Source organism: Bos javanicus, chromosome 14, assembly GCF_032452875.1.
Source record: "Bos javanicus breed banteng chromosome 14, ARS-OSU_banteng_1.0, whole genome shotgun sequence".
Taxonomy (NCBI): Eukaryota; Metazoa; Chordata; class Mammalia; order Artiodactyla; family Bovidae; genus Bos; species Bos javanicus.
The window spans coordinates 61,213,916-61,238,202 of NC_083881.1; the positions used below are offsets into that span (position 1 = coordinate 61,213,916).

Genomic DNA, 24,287 nt, shown 5'->3' on the forward strand with positions numbered 1-24,287 from the left:
CTCACCTTTCCCCTTTGGTAACCACAAGTTTGTTTTCTAAGTCTGAGTCTATTTCTGTTTTGTAAATAAGTTGGTTTGTATCATTTTTCTAGATTCCACATGTGAGCAATATCATATGATGTTTGTCTTTGACTTCAGTTAGTATGATAGGTCCCTCCATATTGCTGCAAGTGGCATCATTTCGTTCTTTTGTATTATTCCATTGTGTGTGTGTATATCTGTGTGTGTGTGTGTGCTCGGTTGCACAGTCATGTCTGACTCTTTGCGTGTATATATATATCATTATCTTTATCCATTCATCTGTCGTTGGACATTTAAGTTGCTTCTGTGTCTTGGCTCTTGTAAACCATGCTGCAATGAACATTGAGGTGCATTTATCTTTTTGAATGAGAGTTTTCTCCAGATACTTGCCAAGGAATGGGATTACCGGATCCAAAAGCTTTCAAGTATAATTAGGTCCTCTTTGTTTATTTTTGTTTTTATTTTTATTACTGTAGGAGGTGGATCCAAAAAGATTTTGCTGCAATTTATGTCAAAGAGTGTTCCGCCTATGTTTCCCTCTTAAAGAGTTTTATGGTATCCATTCTTAAATTTAGGTCTTTAATCCATTTTCAGTTTCTTTGGTGCATGGTGTTAGCGAATGTTCTAATTCCATTCTTTTGCACATAGCTATCCAGTTTTTCCAGCACACTTATGAGGGGACTGTCTTCTCCATTGTACATTCTTGCCTCCTTTGTCACAAATTAACTGGCTGTAAGTGGGTGGGTTTATTTCTGGCCTGTCCATTCTATTCCATTTGACTGTGTGTAATTTTCTGTGAATCAGCAGTTTATGTAATTTGCCCATAAAAGTTTAGGGACTGTTTGTCATTTTCTTATTTGTGAATCCTTTTTTGTAAATTAGATATATTACATCTGTATTACTCTTTTCAATCTCTTCTTGGTTTGTGGAATCTTTCATAAAACAGAAGTTACTTAAAATAAGTGTTATCTTTTAAACTTACAAAACATTCTTATGGAATTCTTATTTAAAAAACATAGAATGTGTATTGTATCACTTAGTTTTTGTTTTACCCTATCATGTTTTATTAATTTAGAACTTTTGAGAGAAAAGAATGGATGAGATTTTCTACTTTCTCTTCTGTTGATGTGTGTGTTGGTAGGGATGGTGGCAAGAGAATTTCCAGAAACATTTATTCCATTCTCTATATTTTCTTTCTTTATCACTGCTCATATTTTTATCCAAGTTTTTATTGAGAGCATACTAAGCACTTAAAACTTGGATAAATATATGAATGTATTAGTTTTAAAATGTCAAATCCTGGAAAATAATTTTATCAACAAAAAATGATTTTCTTTTGAATTAACCTCCTTTATATGACTGGTTGTGTGACATATGTTTATAATTCAGAGCTAGAACTTTGCTTCCACCTAACTCTGTGTATCCTTTACTGCAGTGAGTGACGGATTGGAATTGAGACCAAAATATAAAGGAATTTTGCATTGCTTGACCACCATTTGGAAACTTGATGGACTACGGGGACTTTACCAAGGAGTAACCCCAAATGTGTGGGGTGCAGGTTTATCCTGGGGACTCTACTTTTTTTTGTGAGTAGCTCTGGGAGATTTTACAGTTGTAAATAAAAAGGAATTTTTGTTTTTAATTATTTTTTAAAAAATCAGTTGGTGAAGCAAAATGGTCATTTAAGCAGTTTCTCTGACTTCAAGTGTTAGGAAGCATAGAATGCCTTATTAGTCTCATTTTCTGTAAGCTTCAATCATTTATCAGAGGCATTTGGTTTGGGGAAAAGTTCTTAATAGGAAGAAGGTAAAAGGATGAGATGGACACTCTTGCAGAAACCATTTCTGTGAGATGAATCAGGAAGGTGGCTTCCCAAAATACATGTGATTCATACTGAAGTTGAAAGAGCAGAAGTGGACAGATCTTGCAGCCCTCATCAGAACATGTATCACAGGACAGCACTTTGGGAAAAGAAAGTCAAAACCAGTGCATGACTGAAAGAGTCTTGAGGCATGTTTCTTCTTATTTCCTGTTTGACCTGCTCCTTCATCTTCAAAGCTCGTTCATTTCCTCACTCCTTTACTGACATCACGATTTGTTATACCCGCCAGTGGATGCTTACTGAAGAAGCCACAGGCAGTGCCTGTGGCAGCCACATTCAAGTTACTGAGTGTTCAAGGGTGAGGAAACAAAGTGTTATAACCCTGAGGTGGAGGAGCGTGTGCTGCCCTGAGCTTGCCTCTGATGCTTGAAACTGAATCCATGAATGGGGAGGCTTTTGTTTAATACATGGCATTTTAGGGAAACATCAGTTCAGTTCAGTTCAGTCACTCAGTTGTGTCCAACTCTTTGTGACCCCGTGAACTGCAGCATGCCAGGCCTCCCTGTCCATCACCAACTCCCGGAGTTCACTCAAACTCATGTCCATTTAGTCAGTGATGCCATCCAACCATCTCATCCTCTGTCATCCCCTTCTCCTCTCGCCTTCAATCTTTCCCAGCATCAGGGTCTTTTCAAATGAGTCAACTCTTCGTATCAGGTGGCCAAAGCATTAGAGTTTCAGCTTCAACATCAGTCCTTCCAATGAGCATTCAGGACTGATTTCCTTTAGGATGGACTGGTTGGATCTCCTTGCAGTCCAAGGGACTCTCAGGAGACTTCTCCAGCACCACAGTTCAAAAGCATCAATTCTTTGGTGCTCAGCTTTCTCACAGCCATACATGACCACTGGAAAAACCATAGCCTTGACTAGACGGACCTTTGTTGGCAAAGTACTGTCTCTGGTTTTTAACATGCTGTCTAGGTTGGTCATAACTTTTCTTCCAAAGAGCAAGTGTATTTTTGTCTCATGGCTGCAGTCACCATCTGCAGTGATTTTGGAGCCCCAGAAAATAAAGTTAGCCACTGTTTCCACTGTTTCTCCTGATATATTTGCCTTTTCCTCTTTTGTGTCCTGTAGTTTACCTTATCTCTTATAATCTTATGGCAGTATCCAAACCAACCTTAAAATGTTTTGTAAGTGAACGCAAAATAAAAACCAGCCTTAATATTGTTTAAATATTTTTCTTATTTTCAGTTGTAAGGAATGCTTAGATGGGTGAAACCGTATGTATAAAATTTATTGTGTTAATAACTTTAGAGTTGTGTGGATTCTTTAAACAGTTTGTAAGGGCAAGCCATGTAAGGTTTAATGTGTTGAAATCATCATATAATAAAACAATATACTTGTTTTATGATGAAATGGATTGGTCAAGTTTGGAAAGATTTATTTAGTTGAAGTCGTCTTCCTGGAAGAAGATAGAAATTGGAGTTAGAGAAAAAAGGAGATTGATAACTCCCTTAACTCAGAAGTATTTTGTGGCTGTTTTCTGCCAAGTAAAGCAGAAATGTCAGTGTTTCATTCAAGTGTGGCTAAACTAACCAGGTCTTCCCATCCACTTCCCATCACTTTACTCATGCTCCTGTTTCCCCATACCGGTTTCTCCATACTTGGCTGCACCTGTTTCTCCATACCTGGCTCAGTGCTGCCTCCTCCACAGAGCCTTCTCTGATCAGTAGTAATTTCTGAATCTCTCATGATATCATCTGTGTTTTCTTTTGTTATGATTAACAGTTGAGTGTGTGGTGAAAATATTTTACATATGTATTGCCAGCCTTCCATATTTGGGGGGAGAGATGGTGTTGTCTTCCAGTAAACCCATTATTTGAGAAAGGTCTAATTTTGTAGTTGGATTATGCATTGACTTCTACTTTTTGGATATTGTTAAATTACCCACAGTTGAAAATGGTATTTCCTGCTTTGTGACTCCCATTCAAATATTTATCCAGGTGTTTTTGTTTTATTCTTCCAGTTACAATGCCATCAAGTCATATAAGACAGAAGGCAGAGCTGAACGGTTAGAGGCAACAGAATATCTCATCTCAGCTGCTGAAGCTGGTAAGGCGGTGTGTGAAATATAAAACATCAGCTTCCAACTTGGTGTTCACTTTTGTTCTTTATTTGCCTTTTTCCCTGTGAACATCTGAGTTTAAATATGCTCCTCTAACTATGCTAATCAGTTATCACATGAAATTTCTTAGAAGGCAGGTATACTCATGGATTACCCTGAGTAGATTTCAAGAATTTTACTTAGCACAAAGGATATAACATTTAGAGTGCTTATGACTCTGATTTAAGATGATTTGATAGAGTGTTCTTCAATTAAAGTATGATTTCAATCTTCAAATTAAACAATTTAGTAGCCTTGTTTAATTGCCTCGTGTATGTATAATATTCAGACTTATGGGGGTGCTCAGGGGTTGTACCTACACCTGTAAGATGTGGTCCCTTAGGCACAGGGTTAATGAATGGGACTTATGAGTCCTGCTTTGACACCTTGATATCTTGGTGGTTTGGGGGTTGGCGGGGGGAGTAGGAACATCATGTCACGCCACGCAGTCTGTGAGCACTTAGTTCCCCCACCAGGTGTAAAAGCGCTGAGTCCTAATCACTGGACCATCAGGAAATTTCCCCACCCTGGTTTCTTAATGTTTACTGAATGTTTACTAAAATTTTTAAATTTTAGATTTATTTTTTAATTGAAGGGTAATTGCTCTACAGAATTTTGTTGGTTTCTGCCAAACCTCAACTTGAATCAGCCATAGGTATACATAGGTCCCCTCCCTCTTGAACCTCCCTTCCTTGTTTACTGATTGATTTTTTATGGCAAGAATTATCTTGCTCATTTATTTATAAACTTGTCACTTTCTGTAAAGAATGTAAATATTACTTTTGTCTTTATGTAGTTGGGTTTGAGGAAGATTGTGGTGCAGTTGAGGTGGGTATATGTGTACACATGCACAGATGGCTGAGATGCTGGTTTCCTGGTCCTTTTCCCCAGGCTTCAGTCCCTCTGGCTTGTACTGTGTCCTCCTCTTAAGCGTCTGTATCTCTTCATCAGCGTCTGCTTCCCAGGACCTCCATCCATTCTCCACACCTGGTTTAGGAGCCAGGACATCTTTGTTGTCCTCACACCTCTCAAAGGGAGTGTTTTACATTTTATCTCCTTTTAAATTTACTTCTAACTACATGGAGGACTTTTTAAGACCACCAAAAACTATGTCTATCCATTTGTTAACCCTAGGTCTGTGCCTCAGAAACCACATCTTACACTTGTAGGCACCACCCCCAAGCACCCCCCATTCTTTATATAAACAGACTGTTCTTAATTCGGATTGTCAGAAGTGAGAAAGTATCTGTATGCTGAGTAATAATAGTATTTAAATCTGATTTCAGGAGCCATGACCCTCTGCATCACCAACCCACTATGGGTAACAAAAACTCGCCTTATGTTACAGTACGATAGTGTTGTTAATGCTTCACAGCGGCAATATAAAGGAATGTTTGATACGCTTGTGAAAATATATAAGTATGAAGGTGTGCGTGGATTGTATAAGGTAATAAACTATCATCAACATATTTCTAAATAGCTGACAATTGTAATTTCCCTTGGCTCTGTTGTCTGAGTTCTGAATGACCTGTCAGTCAGTTCAGTCACTCAGTCACGTCCGACTCTTTGCGACCCCATGAATCGGAGCACGCCAGGCCTCCCTGTCCATCACCAACTTCCAGAGTTTACCCAAACTCATGTCCATCAAGTCGGTGATGCATCCAGCCGTCTCATCCTCTGTTATCCCCTTCTCCTCCTCCCCCAATCCCTCCCAGCATCAGGGTCTTTTCCAGTGAGTCAGCTCTTCACATCAGGTGGCCAAAGTATTGGAGTTTCAGCTTTAGCATCAGTCCTTTCAATGAACACTCAGGACTGATCTCCTTTAGGATGGACTGGTTGGATCTCCTTGCAGTCCAAGGGACTCTCAAGAGTCTTCTCCAACACCACACTTCAAAAGCATCAATTCTTCGGCGCTCAGCTTTCTTCACAGTCCAACTCTCACATCCATACATGACCAATGGAAAAACCAAAGCCTTGACTAGACGGACCTTTGTTGGCAAAGTAATGTCTCTGCTTTTGAATATGCTATCTAGGTTGGTCATAATGACCTGTAATCAGTCCTGAGAAGAAGCCAAATTTAGGCAAAGAACAATTTATGAAAACTGAAGTCTGCATTGAAATTGTACTTTAAACCATTGTCCTCATTACCAAAAGTAGTATCATGACACTGGTGGGTGAGAAGCACTGTTTAAAACTTTGAATGACCATTTCTCTAAGTCACACGTTGAGGTCACCCGTTCCTTACTCCCCTCCCCGTAAGCTGTGGTCCTTTGGAAACTTGGTTAGTTTAGCCTTTTTTTCTTTATCTTTTTTAGGGGTTTATTCCTGGGTTGTTTGGAACATCACATGGTGCTCTTCAGTTTATGGCATATGAATTATTGAAGTTGAAATACAACCAACATATCAATAGATTACCAGAAGCACAATTGGTAAGATGAATTTGAAAAAAAAAAAATTGGTATTTACTTTTATGGGCATTTAATAGATGGAAATTTTATCATGCTTAGTAGTATTGCTATGATAATGAGTACCAACTTGGCCACTAATTTAATTTATAGCTAAATACTTTATAGGCTAATGACACATAAATGTTAAAAATAGAGCAGATAAATGTTAAAAACAGAGTTTGTGTTAAGAGAGGAAACCAGTTTTCACTTATGGATCCACTTCAGTGTTTTCCCATTTTATTTTTAAAGAAATTCCATCTAAAAAAAAAAATGTCTTATATTGTCATTTTAGAGCACAGTAGAATATATATCGGTTGCAGCACTATCCAAAATATTTGCTGTGGCAGCAACATACCCTTACCAGGTTATAAGAGCTCGTCTGCAAGATCAGCACATGTTTTACAATGGTGTATTGGATGTTATGACAAAGACATGGAGGTAAGAGCACGTGTATGTTAGAATGGCTCTTAGGAGGTACCTTATAAATCTTATCCAACTGACGTTAGTTTTATAGCAAAGACCATGTCTGTGGTGAAGACATGGCTGATGGCTCCTTCCTGAACATATCCCATTTACTATGTGAGACTTGACTTCATTTGTAAAATTTGAATTTCTGTGTTAACAGAGTTGTTTATAAAAATCAAATGAGATATGTGAAAGTGCTTTGACAAATTAAATTTTAGGTGTTGTAAACTACTTGGATGGCATTGAGCATAGGGAGTCATAAAAAAAACCTAATTTAATATAATTAAGAAGGCTCCACATCTCTACTGGTATCAGGACTTTTGCAAGTAACTTGTTTCTGTATGTGGAAGAGATGCTTGGTCTTCAGTATGGGAATCCTTAAACTGTTATAGGTAGACATCCCCATGTTTCTTTTTAATTCTAAAAGGTCAGAACAGAATATTCAGCATTTCAATTCAGTTCACTTCAGTAAATCTGTATTGAGAACCTAAGTGAAAAGTTTCAAGGCCGTATTCCAACCATAGGCATGAAGGAAATAAAGTTTTATTTTTGTGTGTGCTGTTTTTAGTATTGTCTAGATACCCCACATCCAAGGTAAGAGAAACCCAAGTAAGATGGTAGGTGTTGCAAGAGGGCATCAGAGGGCAGACATACTGAAACCATAATCACAGAAAACTAGTCAATCTAATCACACTAGGACCACAGCCTTGTCTAACTCAATGAAATTAAGCCATGTCCTGTGGGGCCACCCAAGACAGGCGGGCATGGTGGAGAGGTCTGACAGAATGTGGTCCACTGGAGAAGGGAATGGCAAACCACTTCAGTATTCTTGCCTTGAGAACCCCATGAACAGTATGAAAAGGCAAAATGATAGGATACTGAAAGAGGAGCTCCCCAGGTTGGTAGGTGCCCAATATGCTACTGGAGATTGGTGGAGAAATAACTCCAGAAAGAATGAAGGGATGGAGCCAAAGCTGGGAGGAATTGGGGGCAGGAGGAAAAGGGGGCAACAGAGGATGAGGTGGCTGGATGGCATCACCAACTCGATGGACGTGAGTTTGAGTGAACTCCGGGAGTTGGTGATGGACAGGGAGGCCTGGCATGCTACGATTCATAGGGTCGCAAGGAGTCGGACACGACTGAGCAACTGAACTGAACTGAGCATTTATCTATGAAATGTTTAATGCTTGTGTTAGGTCAGTTAATACTCCTATATGTTCATATACTTAAAGGCATCTGGAAGATGGTTATGATTAAAGCGCTTTTTAGTTCATCTTGAGGTGTCCCTGCCCTCTCTTCCTCATTCCCACAAAAGGCATTGTAAGCCCTACGAATGGTTCATAAACTGTTACTTCAGGACATTGAAAACATGAACTCAAATCCCAGAGGTTTGAATGCTGGCTCTGCACCCTGTCTGCTAAACTTCTGTGTCTTCAGACTAGTTCTGTAGGAAATTAAGTGTGTATGTGTGTGTATATATATATATATATTTTTTTTTTCTTTTTCCCTCTCTCTCTAAAGGAAAGAAGGCATCAGTGGATTTTACAAAGGGATTGCCCCCAATTTGATTCGAGTGACTCCAGCCTGCTGTATTACCTTTGTGGTATATGAAAATGTCTCACATTTTTTACTTGGCCTTAGAAAAGACGACATAAACTAAGAGAAGATAATTACATCTGCCCAAGGCAGCAACATGCTCCTTTGTATTTGAGACGTAAAACTCAGAAGATTACTGCACAGCAACATGGCTCATAATCAAACTTGGTGTATAATCATTAGAAGTCACAGAACAGCTCAGTCTTCACTATGTTTTTCTGCTTTTGCCTTCCCCATGGGTATGGGACTTGGCTACCTCTCCCTGAAATGGCTGCCAGCAACATAACAGTAAAATTGACACCAAGTGGAGAATTTCGCAAATTTTCTCCATTTCATTGTCCAAGTAGAAGCTGATTTGCAGCATTTGCTGGATGGATTTGAAGAATGCACTGCTTTTTCTGAACTCATTTGCCTGGATTGGCTTTAAAAATCAACCTCTGTGCAATAGCAAGAAAATGGCCTCTTAAAAGATGTCATTGATATTTGAAGAGTAAATTAAACGTTAAAGATTTACTGTGAAAGATATTCCCCAAATCCTGACCATTTTTGAATTGGGAAAGTTTGGTGGGGGGAAAATAAATCCTCCATAAATGTGCTTTAGTTTTAATTCAGCTGGAATGCATTTGAAGTTTGAAAAATTCAAGAAGTTATATACTTCTTTTACTTTGAGAAATATCTGACTTGTGTTGTCATTCCATCACTACTTTTTTCCCAGAGGCTGGTTTCATAATTTAAAATGTAATTCTGGATCCCACTATTATTTTTTGGCATAGATACTTACTGTCTTTTTATTTATAAAATCAGAACAAAATCGGGCAGTATCAGCCGTTATTTAGCCTTCCTGACCATAAATCAGTAGCTAATAGATAAACTTATATAGATACTAGATGATTGGGGGTATATTTGTTGACAAACTGAAAATGAAAAGTTTTAACTTTCACTTCAGATTTCAGATGTGTGGTTTCAGATCCCAAATAATTGATCAATCTACATTGGTTGCTCAAAGTCAGGTTTAATACAGATTACTCTAAAGGCCATTCTTGATTTTGAGTTATTGTAATTGTCTATAAAGGCCTCTGCCCCAAAAGGATGCCAGAATGATCCAAATGTCAACAAATATACCCTCAATCATCTAGTATCTATATAAGGGGACCTATTAGCTACTCCAGTAAGTAATTTTTATTTACATATGAATGCTTTTTTGCACTACCATCTATTTGTTGTAAATAAAATATTGTGGTTTTCAAAGCCATATTTAAATGGTTCTTGGAAAAGAGGTCTATTTTTTATATTTTAAAAATGGCTTTGTTTTAAAAATAAAGATGAAATGATCAGTACTTAGTTGTATTTACTTTGTTATATGCAGAGAAATGCATTATAAATGTGATGTATTTTCCTACTTTTGAATTAAACTATAATTCATATAAAATCCTGATAGTAGTCCCTGTATGGAAAGACAAGTTGGGTTGGCATTTGGGATTTTAGAGGTAGTGTCATTTGAATGCCTCCTGTGTACCCCTAAATTAATAAGGCATAATTCCTGTTCTCTAAGGGCATACAGACTTGCAGGATGAATCAGCATTAAACAACTACAGTTCTAGATTAAGAACATGGAAGATTTCTACAAACCCTGCAAGAGTTCCGAGCATTCATTCCCTTTGAACAATGGTTACAGCACCCCTTGCTGCTCTGTGCCATCCATGTATGCTGCCGCACATGAGGATGGAGCATTGAGTGAGCTGCACAACATTCCTGCCTTTAGGGAACGCTCATTTTTGTGAGTGATCAAAATATGCATAATACAATTTCAGATATTAAATGCTAGAAGTAACTAAGGAATAGTGGGAATAGCATTGCTATGTCACGTAGGCCGGTTGAGGTCGGGAAAGGTCTCTTTGAGGAGGTAGTATTTGAAACATTGACATAAGTGAGGAAGCAAGTCACCATGATATGTCAGTGTATGAAAACGAGTCAATCTAAGAAACTGAAACTTTTATTTGAGTCAAATTTGAGGATTAAACCCAGGAGGAGCATATCAGAAAGCTCTCACAGTGAAGTAAAGGCACAGTTTTGGAAGCTTGTTGAGACAGAGCTGTTCCTTAAGTGATGTATTATTGACAGTTTATACAATCCAGATCTAAGCATCATCATGGCCCCTTATAAGATCAAGAAGGAATGTTATCTTTTAAGGAGCTGTCTTGGTGATGCTAAGAGAATGTTTCTCTTTATGGTTGAGCAGGTATTTCTGCTGATGAGAAAGTTTGGTGGATGCATAATGCAGATACACAATGCACAGTAGAGGGGACAGAGGCTACCAAAGGGCAGAGAAAAAATTGTTTAAATTTTTCTTGTCTTGCCATAAAACAGGAAATTTAATGATCAATGGGGGGAAAGTGCGAAGTAATCTTTCACTAGAAAGTATTAGGTGATCAACCATTTGGTCACTCAAAACCAGGGTCACTGCTTGCCTGTCCTAGGGTCTATCACGTCCCTCCATGTCAAGTTCTAATTGTCCGATTCTCTCCTTTCCCGGGAACTGTACTAGCAGGATGTTTGGCAAGGACTGACATTCAATTCTAAGTTGTCCCATAAACCTTTTAAGCCCACTTTCCTCACATGTGTGTTGTATATATCCGTGATTTTATAGAGAACTGCAGACGTGATGATTTTATAGAGAACTGCAGATGTGGTCTAGAATTTCAAGTCATTTAGACATTATCTTAGTATAAGTAGGTGACACAGCTTGAAAGGCAGGAAAATATCAACTTACAAGTTCCAGAAGCTAAATTGATAGTGGTGGCAATATCATCAGCAAAGATTTAAGCCAAAATCCTCCTGAATCAAATCATTTTCCTTGTATTTTCCCTAAACTTGAAGTAAGAAGATGGTTCAGAACAAAAATTTGACACTTCATGGGTCATAAGATGAGTTAACAAATAAGACGGTATCACTTAGTGGTATTGGTGGTAACTTTATATTGCACAGTGCTAGAATTAATTTTAAAATAAAATGTTTAGGGACCATTTTGGAGAAGAGAAATCCTTCAAGGCAACCTGGGAATACTGGATGTAGTTAATTGTCCACAGATCCAGCACTTGAATTGATATTTGAAACTTGCATGTGGTTGAGCCCAAGAAATACAGTTGGCTCATTAGCAAAATTGTGAGCAGTTGTCAGAGTAGTCAGTATACAGGCCTTCTCTGACATTTTGGGTTAGCTGTCTACTTCAGATATTATCTTCTCAAACTGGCCTGGTAGTGCTGGTCTTATCTAAGTCAAGTGTTGGAAACAGGAGTTGCAGTTCATTCAGCAGAGACCTGATAAGGTCCCTTCAAAAGTGGCCAAGTCCTTTGTCTTTTCCAGTATGCATAATCTGGTTGCAGGTCATGGTGCATTGTTGATTGCTTCCAAAGTTAGATTACTGTGATAAACTTTGGAAACAGAGGGTCTTTTTAATGACTAAACTTTATAAGGCATTATCTGGAAGGTGAGTCTTAGTCTCCTTAGTAAATACAGACCTCAATTAACAAAACTAGAATTCAGTGTTCACTGAAACAATATTTTTTTCTAAAGGTACCCTCACTTCTACCAAATATAGCCAAATTGAAACTTACTTGTTCATAAAATAAGTCTGGCTAATTGACTATGGAGACTTCTAAATTGGCTATGCTGGAACCTGTCGTGAAGACTCAGATTGAGCTTTAAAAACCTCAAGGTTAGGAAAGCCATTCCAAAGGTGTGTCAGCAGTAATATTTCAGACAAAAATTATAACCATACTCAGTTCACCCAGTCCTATATGACTAATCCTTGACCTTTATTTTCTGTTAACAGTTATATGAAGCCATCCAGTTTTCATTAGAATTCTTTCTTACCCAGTTCAGCAGTATGATATGAATATTAATCAGAAATTTGTACTTGTCAAGAAGTACTTTGTGAATTTTCTTTAAGGATGAAACTTTTTGCAAAAACCAAAGTACAATGATAACTGTCTATAAATGAGAAAAGACTTTAAAAGTCAAGGTTAAACATATGATTATAATGCAACTGAAAAACTTGGTTACTGCTGTGACATACAACAACTTAAGATAATTACTAAAATGACTGACAGTCATTTACTAGGACCTATCAGAATTTTAGGAATTCCATATGATTTCTAGAGTATGTGTATTAATGTTGCTGCTGCTGCTACTAAGTCGATTCAGTCGTGTCCAACTCTGTGCGACCCCATAGACGGCAGCCCACCAGGCTCCCCCGTCCTGGGATTCTGCAGGCAAGAACACTGGAGTGGGTTGCCATTTCCTTCTCCAATGCATGAAAGCGAAGAGTGAAAGTGAAGTCGCTCAGTCGCGTCTGACTCTTAGTGACCCCATGGACTGCAGCCTACCAGGCTCCTCCATCCATGGGATTTTCCAGGCAAGAGTACTGGAGTGGGGTGCCATTGCCTTCTCCAGTGTATTAATGTTAGGTAGGTAGAATAGGAAAAAGGAATCCAGAATGGTGGTGGCTAAAAGACAAAGGGAAAAGCCTGTGAAAATAAAACAAATGAAGGTCCAAGGGCCAGAGCATGGACCTCAGGTGAAACAAACAGCCCTCCTGGCTAGCCCAATTTACATAGGGCAGGCTCAGGGGGAGGAGAAAAAACATATAAAAAGAGGAGCCAAAATTGGGGGGTGGGGGTTGCTTCTCTTCTCTTCGCATCTTTTGGGTTGGCCCGCCCTCACGCCTCAAAGATACATTTTCCTTTGTTTGCCAAGTAAAATTGAGCTGTAACACTGGTCCGTCCATCACTTCAAATCTTTGCTGCGGTGAGACAGAACCAAAGAAATTACACACTCCACCGATACAGTGCTGTGACTGGGATTTAACCTGGCTGAAACAACCTCAGCTCTGTCCCCACAAGACGGAGACCAAGCACAGCAGAAGCCCAACTCGAAAGCTCCTGTGGTGGAAGCTGGATGTGAAGAAAACCCAGCACGGGGGAAGTGACAAGCCCAGCGTGCAAGAAACCAGGACAGCAAAAACAAACTCAGCAGAACGCTCACACGGCTGTCTCAGGTTCCAGGAGACCTCCGGTTGGGGTAGGAAGTTCTTGCCCCTGTGGCTGGAAAAACACGTGGCTAACAAAATCTTAATTCCTTTACAATACCTCATTCCTTGTTTCCTCGAACCCCCTGTGAACAGATGAGTGGCAGCGGGTGCCCCAAGGTGTCCCAAAGCCTCTACTATCTGCCGTGCCTTAGTAACTGTTTGCCCATGAGGGTAGGGGTTCTTCTGTCCTTAATCTTCTTTGTGCCAAGGATCAGGCCAGTGAAAACTGTGAGCACAGGTCAGGTATTTAGCAGATTTTCCAGCAGGTTATGATGGAGAAGGCAATGGCAACCCACTCCAGTACTCTTGCCTGGAAAATCCCATGGATGGAGGAGCCTGGTAGGGTGCAGTCCATGGGGTTGCTAAGAGTCGGACATGACTGAGCGACTTCACTTTCACTTTTCATTTTCATGCATTGGAGAAGGAAATGGCAACCCACTCCAGTGTTCTTGCCTTGGGAATCACAGGGATGGGGGAGCCTGGTGGGCTGCTGTCTATGGGGTCACACAGAGTCAGACACGACTGAAGCGACTTAGCAGCAGCAGCCAGCAGGTTATGAAGGGGATTCCTCAGTACGTTTTCCCACTGCTTTTTCCTCCTGTCCTTCAGCTCCTCTCTACTGGGACTTGAGCCTGGCCAAAACCCAAAGTGCCTGGTTTTAGGACCTAATGAAGCTCAAACTCTTGATGTCTCATTGCAAAAAATTCAGTGAGAGAGACAGCAATAGGTAAGAGGTGGATTTGTTCAAATTCAGAGAGAAGCACATGCCAAGAGTGTGGGCCATCACAGAGGAGAGGCCATGGAATATGATGTTAGTTTTTGAGGGCTGGATGATTTCATATGCTAATTAGTGGGAAGATCATTCCATTAGGGAACCACCCACTCCTCCATCTTTTGACAGTGACTTGGAACTGTCCTGGCACCTCTGGGTGTATCATTTAGCTTGCAGATTGAGGATCAAGGTTTAGTTGAATTTGACTTGTCATCTTGGACCCATTTGATTTTAATCAGTTTATGTTATGCCCTTGGGCTATGTCATTCTTTCAAAAGTTGTGCCCTGCCCCCTTCCCTCCTGTTTCATGATCTTTTCCTGAGCCCCCTCCAGGCCCACAATGTTGCTCTACAATCTTCTGGAGGGACAACCAGAAAATAGCTGGCCCTTGGGTGAGAAATGCTATGTAATATCCAATCTCTCCAGATATTCAGGCCTTCATCTTCCATGTTTCCTACAACATGTGGGACAACAGCACCTCTCAGTGGACCCAATAGTGTGGGTGACAGGCACACAATGCCTGCTAGAAGTCATCTGTTGGTGGCATCCCTTCCAAGGGCAGTTGGGCTTCTGGGGATAATGTTTGCCACTTTGGGAGTAGCCCTGCAGGCCGTTTGGGCCCAAACGGTTACCACCCTTCTCCTAAAGTTACAAACATACCCCCAGATCAAATCTCCACCCCACATTTGTGAACATCTGGTTTGTTGCCTCTTATCAATTTGTTCTTACGCCACTTACTAACTCCTCCAATCAGGGCCCTGCCCCCTTGTCGGCAACATCGTTCCACCCTGCTTATTAAAATACCCCTAATGCCCCAAACAGGACCAGATAACCCGCTCCTTTGTCATTCCTTCTGTTAGTACCTAGACTGGGTCTGTGACAATGAAATGTTTACCACTGGAGACACCCTAAACTGCCCTTATGAAAGACTAGGGGAGGAAATCAGTGACTTACATTCCCTTAGAGCAATAAGGGGATAAGTCTTATGGCTGTTTCACCAGGTTCCCAGTCTCAAGGCACAGACTTGCATTGCTTTACATGATGATATCTATTCCTATCCCTGGTGGACAAGCCAGCAATGAGTTAAGATTACAACCCCTTAATCCTACGCAGCACTGGTCACACTGAAGACCTTAGGGATGCCCAACTCCAATCCGGGGGTCCCAGGAGGTTGACCTGCCTCGACCTGCTTAGGGGTCTAGTCCTTGGGAGGTTGTCACACCTCAGCCTGCTCAGGGATCCGACAGTCCAAGGGTGCCAGGAGGTCGACATGCCTCAACTTGCCCAGGGACCCAATTCTCAGGAGGCCGACATGCCTCCACCTGCCCAGGGATTCAATCTCCAGGAGGTTGTCATGCCTCGACCCGCATGGGGATCTGCATCCTGAGCCAGGGATGCCTGGCTCTCAGGTTGCAACAATACTGGATAGGATAAGCTTCGGAAAGACTCACCCCTAAGGAAGTGCACCCATGGAAATAGAAAGAAGCTTATTAGTTGTGGGACTGTGCCTGGTCTCAGCAATAACTTAGGAGTGCAAGGAGAACCCTATTGCCTTTCTGGAAAGTCTAAAAGAGGCCTTCCAAAAGTTAACCAATCTGGACTTAGACTCTTATAAGGGACAAGTGATTTTAAAGGACAAATTCGTGTCCCAGTGTGCATTATCTATCACGATAAAGTTACAACAGCTACGGCAGCAGGACCCTGCTGCCTCTTTAGATGAAATGGTCCAGATAGCCACCAATACCTTTTATAACAGAGAACAGGAGAGGAAAGCCAACGCCCAGGAAAAGGAGAAAAGGAAAGAGACAAGCCATGCCCAGATTCTGGCCGCCCTCCAGAGAAGCCCTATGGCAAACCCCGAGTCCTTGAAGGACAAGGCACGAGGCAAATGCCTAATCTGTAGACAGGTGGGACATTGGGCCAAAGAGTGTCCAAACCATGGCAAGTCTCTTAAAACAGCTTCCTACAAATGCCAATGGTTGGGACATTGGGCGGCACTCTGCCCTAGGGACCCAAGAGCCTCAAGGTCAAGCACCAAGCCTTCCCTCATGATGATTCAACAGGACTGAAGCAGCCCACTCCACCAGCCCGCCTGTCACAGATAACCATTACAGGGCTGGAGCCAAGCATGCAACTGGATGTGGCAGGTAAGTCCGAGAATTTCTTGGTTGACACCTACTCTGTCCTGACCTCCTGCTCCAGAGCCTTCTCCCCCCAAACCTGTACCATTCTGAGTGCTACAGGAAAAACAATTACGAAAAGATTCACCTGATCACTTCTTTGTTGCTGCAATGGACAAATATTTTCCCATCAGTTTCTAGTGGTTCCTGAGTGTCCTACGTGCTTATTGGGAAGGGATCTCTCTCTCTGCCTTTGAAATCTTGCAGCTATTACAGTCCTGATAAAAGATGCTTTAAAACTCTCTCTTGGGGGCAAACTATTTTTACCAGCCATCAAATAAAACAACTCCTGAATGGGAGAGGCCATTTATGGATATCTGATCAAAGAATCCTCAGATATCAAGTAGTGCTGATGGAAAATCCAGGCCTGACTATATCTCCCCTTGTGAGGTTCTTAACCCAGCTACCCTCCTGCCTACCCCTGAGGGCTCTCTCTCCTTTCACTCTTGCCTAGAAACCTTGGACCATGGACAAAACCCTGAAAGGGATTGTCAGAAGATCCTCTGACCAATCCTGAGGAAATTTGGTACATTGATGGAAGCAGGTTTGTCTTGGGTGGAAAAAGAAGAGCTGGATATGCAATAGTCTCCAATTTTGAGACCATAGAGGCTAAACCTTTGCCACCAGTTACTTCAGCCCAATTAGCTGAGCTTTTAGCCCTGGCTCGAGCTTTAGAGCTGGGAAAAGGAAAAAAAGTAGCCATTTACACTGACTCCAAATGTGCCTTTCTGGTGCTACATTCACATGCTGCTATTTGGAAAGAAAGAGGCCACTTGACCACCTGAGGGTCCCCAATCAAATATGGTAATCAAACCCTTAGGCTCTTGGAGGCAGTCCATCTGCTCGCTGAGGTTTCAGTCTCCCACTATAAAGGACACCAAAAAGGAAGCATGGAAGTGGCGCAAGGGAACCAAGTAGCTGATCAGGCAGCTAAGAGAGCAGAATTACAGAACAATGCCCTAAAAGGGGTTGCCACCTTAGTTCCACAGACTAATTTGCCCAAAACTCCTTCATATACTGAAGGTGAGACTCTTAAAGCTAAGAGTGAGGGCTTTCAAGATCATATGGGGTGGTTCCAAGAGGAGGGACTCCTTTTTCTGCCTGGAACCTCCAATGGAATTTGGTTAACTCCTTACATGCCACCACTTATTTAGGGGAGAAGGCCCTCCAAAGATTACCAGAAAGGTCCTTCAGAGAACAGGCCTCCAAATGACTATAAGGCAAGTGGTCTCCTCTTGTCGCACTTGCCAATTAACCCCCAAGGAGCTCGAAGACCCCATCTGGCCCAGGCCATCCAATGATATGGGGCCTACCCAGAAGAGATCTGGCAGATGGACTTCACCCTGATGCCAGTTTCTCAAGGGTATAAATACCTATTAGTCATGATAGATACATTCACAGGATGGATTAAAGGCTTTCCCACCCAGACTGAGAAAGCTGAGGAGGTGCTAAAAAAAACTGCTCCATGAAATCATTCTGAGATTTGGTCTGCCCAAGTCATTACAAAATGACAATGGGACATCATTTACTTCTAAGGTCACCCAAGGGGTCTCTAAAGCATTGGGCATTACTTATTATCTCCATTGTGCCTGGAGGCCTCAGTCTTCAGGAAAAGTGGAAAGAGCCAACCAATTCTTAAAATCAGTGATAAAAAAGATAACCCCAGAGACCTCCCTGGGATGAAAGGAGGTTTTACCAATAGCTCTCCTCCACACCCATATTGCCTCTAAGGAACAGGTTGGTCTTAGTCCTTATGAGATGCTGTATGGGAGACCTTTGTTTATGTCAATGACCTCTTCCTAGATCCAGAGCTTCAGATCCTCTGGTCTTATACCCTGCTCATTGGGCAATTCCAACAAGGTATATGCTTGTGGGGTGTCAACTGGACCCCAAATATTCTAAAGAGCCACCACTGTATGCTCCAGGGACTCAAGTCCTAATTAGAGTCTGGAAAGATGGGTCGAAAGGCTCAACTCCAGCCCACATGGAAGGGCCCCTACCCTGTAATACTCTCTACCCCCACAGCAGTGAAGGTTCCAGGACACAACTCCTGGATTCTCTACTCATGAGTCAAGCCATGGAAGAAAACAGAAGAGGACACTCAATACACCTGGGAGCCCCTGGGAGATCTCGGGTACCTATTCAGGACTACAAATGAGTGCCATTCTAATGAACACCCTCAAAATTAAGTTTCTGGGCATAAGATTTCTCAGGACAGCTCTAAAGAGGCAACACAGCTTGGCAGGGGTTATACTCCAAAATAGCCAGGAGATAGACCTCCTAATCCCTGAACAAGGAGGGACTTGAGCCATCCTGAATGAGACGTGTTGTTTCAGGGTAAATACCTCCAACCAAGTTAAAGAAAGTCTCACAGTCCTCAAGAAAAACATTCAGATCCTACAGGATTTCAAAGAACGAGCTGGAGAGTTCTTGGGGTGGCTACAATCTCTCTTTGGGGAAATCCTTCTTCAGGTGAGAGGGAATTTGGAGTTGGCTAATGCCCCTACTAATCCCTGTCATCACCATATTGATGCTGCTTATGATTGCTCTGTGTATTATCAATTGTCTAACCTGTTTTGTCTCTGCCCAGGTCAACAAGCTACAACATGCCGTGTCAGTCCAAAAAGGATATATAAAACTACACCCAACCATGGAAAATATCACTCACCCTTAGATGGACACCGCTGTAAGGACTCTGAGGCTTGAGACTAGCAAGAGAGGGAGGCCCAATACCCCTCGCCGTCCCAGTTCAGCAGGAAGTAGCCAGAGAGACCTCAACGGCCCTATTCCGAAAGAATTGGGCCTCCCATCTCTTGAGGGAGGAATGTTAGGTAGTTAGAATAGGAAAAAGGAGTCCAGAATGGTGGTGGCTAAAAGACAAAGGAAAAGCCCATGAAAATGGAACAAAAGAAAATCCGAGGAGCAGAGTGAGAGCCTCAGGTAAAACAAACAGCCCTCCTGGCTAGCCCAATTTGCATAGGGCAGGCTCAGGGGTAGGAGAAAAAAACATATTAAGAAGAGGAGCCGAAATTGAGCGGGGGGGCTTCTCTTCTCTTTTCGTATTTTGGTTTGGCCCACCCTCACACCTTGAGGATATATTTTCTTTTGTTTGCCAAGTAAAACAAAGCTGTAACACTGGTCTGTTCATCGCTTCAAATTTTTGCTGTGGCAAGAGAGAACCAAGGAAATTATACACTCTCTTGACATTAATAACGTTTACCCATAGAATACAGTCTAAGAAGTTTTATCACTACTTATTTGACAATGCTTTCCATGTAATTTGACATACCAAATAAGCCTAATTAGTTTAATATTCCTCTCTGAGATGGAGAGAAAACAAATTTTGAGGTGTTCCAGGAACCCTTTGTAAAACTTCAAAGTTAGCTGGAGGTCACATGAGCCTCATTTAGGATTTTATCTTTGGGAATTCTGTCAAAAATATCAATAAGTTTTAAAACACTTGGTCAAATAGAAACACAGGTCACTAAATAAAATGAATACGTATTCACAACCAAGGTGACAATAAAAGATTTCACTGGCAAATACAGATCATTTAAATACAAAGAAACTCACAATCTATTACCAAAAACAATCCAAAATCTTAAGAAAACTTTATCCTCTTAGATAATCAAATTCAGGTTTTGTACCACTTTAAAGATTTTTTTTTAATGAAGTTCAATATTACCTAAGCCAGTCCTGACCATGTACAAACCTCTTAGTGTTCGTTTCCACAAATCTTTGACAACTTGATGTATCCATTTAGAAACAACCAGCTCTGTAACAAAACCACTTTTTTTTTTTTAAACAAAATGTATTTCTGTTCCTCTTACCTTCTTTGCTGAAAACACAGGTCCTACTTTCCTTGCATACTGAAATGTTTCCCTTATAATTCTTAACCTTAAACCTTAATCTCTAGCAAAAACCAAGAAGCAAGTAATTATAAACTGTCATACCAGCACTTCCTGATTGGCATTTATGACTATTTTATAACCTCTAGAAACATACATCTTCCTTAGAATTTCTTTCCACAATGTGGTACAAAACATGTATCTAATAAGCCCAAACAACTTTAGTTTCTCATAAGACAAAAGTAGGTGAACTTAGACCTGCCCAGCAATTAATGTCACAGTACTTTATCCTACTTATAATGACCCAGACAGTGAAGGAATTTTCACGGTTTAACTTAGTTTTGTTTCAGGTTACCAAAATCTGGAGATACTATCTTTAGAGTAGACATTCCTAAATCAGATATTCCTTAAGAGTTTACGTAAAGTTCTTGTCTCACTTACCTCTATTTACTTAAAAGTTATTGTTATTTTTCTTGCTGACAAATTTTGTAACTAATAAGGTTTTATTTGATTTCTAGTAAACCAAGGTACAGTAAAAGTATATTTAATATTGATGACTCTAAAGACATGTCTTTATTAATCAAACCAACAAGCTTAAGCTAACTTAATCAAATATTAATTCAGTACTGAATATTTTCCAGATCATATGAACCTGAAGTTCATTCTGACCAGTTTCATTTATTTTTCCAAGTATTTATATAAGCATTTAATTTCCTTTAAGTCAATTAAATAGAGCTCTTTTAAAAATTAATTTTGACAATAGCATGTATCTACAACACAGAGAGATACTTACAGAGACTGACACAGGGAGAAAGCCAATTCTGACTCCCTGTTGCAAACTGTTACTTTGACTTGCTTTTCATTGCTTTTGTCATTGTAATTATACTCAATGGCTTGTCTGGAGGACCCTGCCCTTCTGCTTGACTGTAAACTAAAGTGCCTTTGTTCAGCTCCTGGAAAGATAATTTGTCCCTGCCCACCTGTGAATAGTAATGTAATGTCTCTGCTTTTGAATATGCTATCTAGGTTGGTCATAACTTTCCTTCTAAGGAGTAAGCGTCTTTTAATTTCATGGCTGCAGTCACCATCTGCAGTGGTTTTGGAGCCCAAAAAAATAAAGTCTGACACTGTTTCCACTGTTTCCCCATCTATTTCCCATGAAGTGGTGGGACTGGATGCCATGATCTTCGTTTTCTGAATGTTGAGCTTTAAGCCAACTTTTTCATTCTCCACTTTCACTTTCACTTTTCATCCTCTTCACTTTCTGCCATAAGGGTGGTGTCATCTGCATATCTGTGGTGATTGTTATTTCTCCTGGCAATCTTGATTCCAGCTTGTGTTTCTTCCAGTCCAGCGTTTCTCATGATATACTCTGCATAGAAGTTAAATAAGCAGGGTGACAATATACAGCCTTGACGAACTCCTTTTCCTATTTGGAACCAGTCTGTTGTTCCATGTCCAGTTCTAACTTGCTTCCTGACCTGCATACAGATTTCTCAAGAGGCAGGTCAGGTGGTCTGGTATTCCCATCTCTTTCAGAATTTTCCACAGTTTATTGTGATCCACACAGTCAAAGGCTTTGGCATAGTCAATAAAGCAGAAATAGATGTTTTTCTGAAACTCTCTTGCTTTTTCCATGATCCAGCAGATGTTGGTAATTTGGTCTCTGGTTCCTCTGCCTTTTCTAAAGCCAGCTTGAACATCAGGAAGTTCACGGTTCATGTATTGCTGACGCCTGGCTTGGAGAATTTTGAGCATTACTTTACTAGCATGTGAGATGAGTGCAATTGTGCAGTAGTTTGAGCATTCTTTGGCATTGCCTTTCTTTGGGATTGGAATGAAAACTGACTTTTTCCAGTCCTGTGGCCACTGCTGAGTTTTCCAAATTTGCTTGCATATTGAGTGTAGCACTTTCACAGCATCATCTTTCAGGATTTGAAATAGCTCAACTGGAATTCCATCACCTCCACTAGCTTTGTTCGTAGTGATGCTTTCTAAGGCCCACTTGACTTCACATTCCAGGATGTCTGGCTCTAGGTCAGTGATCACACCATCGAAAAGCAGAGACATTACTTTGCCAACAAAGGTCCATCTAATCAAGGCTATGGTTTTTCCAGTGGTCATGTATGGATGTGAGAGTTGGACTGAAGAAGGCTGAGCACCGAAGAATTGATGCTTTTGAAGTGTGGTGTTGGAGAAGACTCTTGAGAGTCCCTTGGACTGCAAGGAGATCCAACCAGTCCATTCTGAAGGAGATCAGCCCTGGGATTTCTTTGGAAGGAAAGATGCTAAAGCTGAAACTCCAGTACTTTGGCCACCTCATGCGAAGAACTGACTCATTGGAAAAGACTCTGATGCTGGGAGGGATTGGGGGCAGGAGGAGAAAGGGACCACAGAGGATGAGATGGCTGGATGGCATCACTGACTCGATGGGCATGAGTCTGAGTGAACTCTGGGAGTTGGTGATGGACAGGGAGGCCTGGCGTGCTGCGATTCATGGGGTCGCAAAGAGTCGGACATGACTGAGTGACTGAACTGAACTGAACCTGTGAATAGAAGAGATTAACACACCCCTTCCAAAGGCTGACCATTCTCTTGGGGATGTTTTGCAAGACTGAAGACCCTTTCACTTTACTTCCCCACTGCCTCTCCCTCCTATTCTGCCTTTTGACTTTAGTTCCTCATTGCTTCTTTCTCTCTGATCTATAAAAGAACCTGGCATCCACACCCCAGTTAAATGGTTATTTTGAGGCGCTAGCTTACCATCTTCTAGGTCTGCCAGCTCCCCAATTAAAGTCTCTTCCTTGCCTCAACACCTCAAGTCTTGGGTGCATTGGCCTGTTGTGTAGCAAGCAGAGTGAGCTTGGACTCAGTAAAAAGACCCCACATTCCCATTCCAAAATTTCAGAATCAGGTACAACAGTATAACAAAAGAGGTTAGACTCCAATTGGGTTTCTGACAAATGGAACGAATCAATGTCACCTGGGTGTATGGCTAACTCCTTTCTGTCATGGTCCGTGCACGGGTTGGAAAAGAATTTCCAGACAAGAGACAGGATGAGAGGGAAGTAAAGTTTTTTTAGAACAGGAGACGCTATTAGAATAGCAGGCCAGCTCAGGGGAGAACTGACGTTGAACAGGGGTCCTTAGTCCACTTTTATACCCAGGGTACAAGGAGTGGGATAGGGGTCTTGCGGGTCATTTGCTGATTGGATGAGGCACGAATACTGGGTGGGGGGGGAAGAGTAAGGCAAATACCTTCTCCCTATGGCGTAGGAGGGGAGAAAGTTATACTGCTCAGGAGGACCTTACAACATGGGGGAGGGAAGGACAATAAGGGTCTGGTTTTCCTGTTCCTGCATTCCAAGACCCTCCTTGGTTTTATCTGCTCTTTTGTCCTTGGGTCACCACAGTTTTTACTAATATTTATGGAAAAGACACTTAACATATCCATTTGTCCTTGACAAGTTCCAAGCTTGGAAGCTCTCTGGCATTCATACCTCTGATGGAATCAAATTTAAAGGCAGGACAAAAAACATTAAACCCAAAATCCTGTTCAGGCCTTCATTACACATTAACCAGACCTGCTCAAAGACAGGAGTGTCTGCTTGACCCTAAAGATCAATTTTTTCTTCTTCTTTTTTCTGACACTAAAAATGTAACTTAAAAAAAAAACAAAAAACAAAAAACCGTTGGCTGTGTCACACAGCATGTAGAATCTTAGTTCCTTATCCAATGATTGAAACAGTGCCCCTTGCACCGGAAGCACAAAGTTGAAACCACTGGACTGCCAAGGAAGTCCCGAGCAAGGTAACTTCTCCAAAGAATAATGTTCTTTTCCAGCTCTGCTGGGGGTTGTGGTGACTTGCTGCTCGCTTCG

General features: G+C 41.2%; 1 protein-coding gene across 1 annotated transcript in view; it reads left to right on the forward strand.

Moving 5' to 3' along the window:
- Positions 1 to 9,855, forward strand: part of SLC25A32 (solute carrier family 25 member 32) — a 32,556-nt gene extending 22,701 nt beyond the window's left edge. The window contains exons 2-7 of the mRNA XM_061439230.1: positions 1,457 to 1,607; positions 3,873 to 3,958; positions 5,297 to 5,457; positions 6,326 to 6,439; positions 6,750 to 6,895; positions 8,444 to 9,855. Coding sequence (XP_061295214.1) covers positions 1,457 to 1,607; positions 3,873 to 3,958; positions 5,297 to 5,457; positions 6,326 to 6,439; positions 6,750 to 6,895; positions 8,444 to 8,582 — 797 coding nt within the window. The 3' untranslated portion in view covers positions 8,583 to 9,855. The remainder of the gene's footprint in view (positions 1 to 1,456; positions 1,608 to 3,872; positions 3,959 to 5,296; positions 5,458 to 6,325; positions 6,440 to 6,749; positions 6,896 to 8,443) is intronic.
- The last annotated feature ends 14,432 nt before the right edge of the window (positions 9,856 to 24,287 follow it).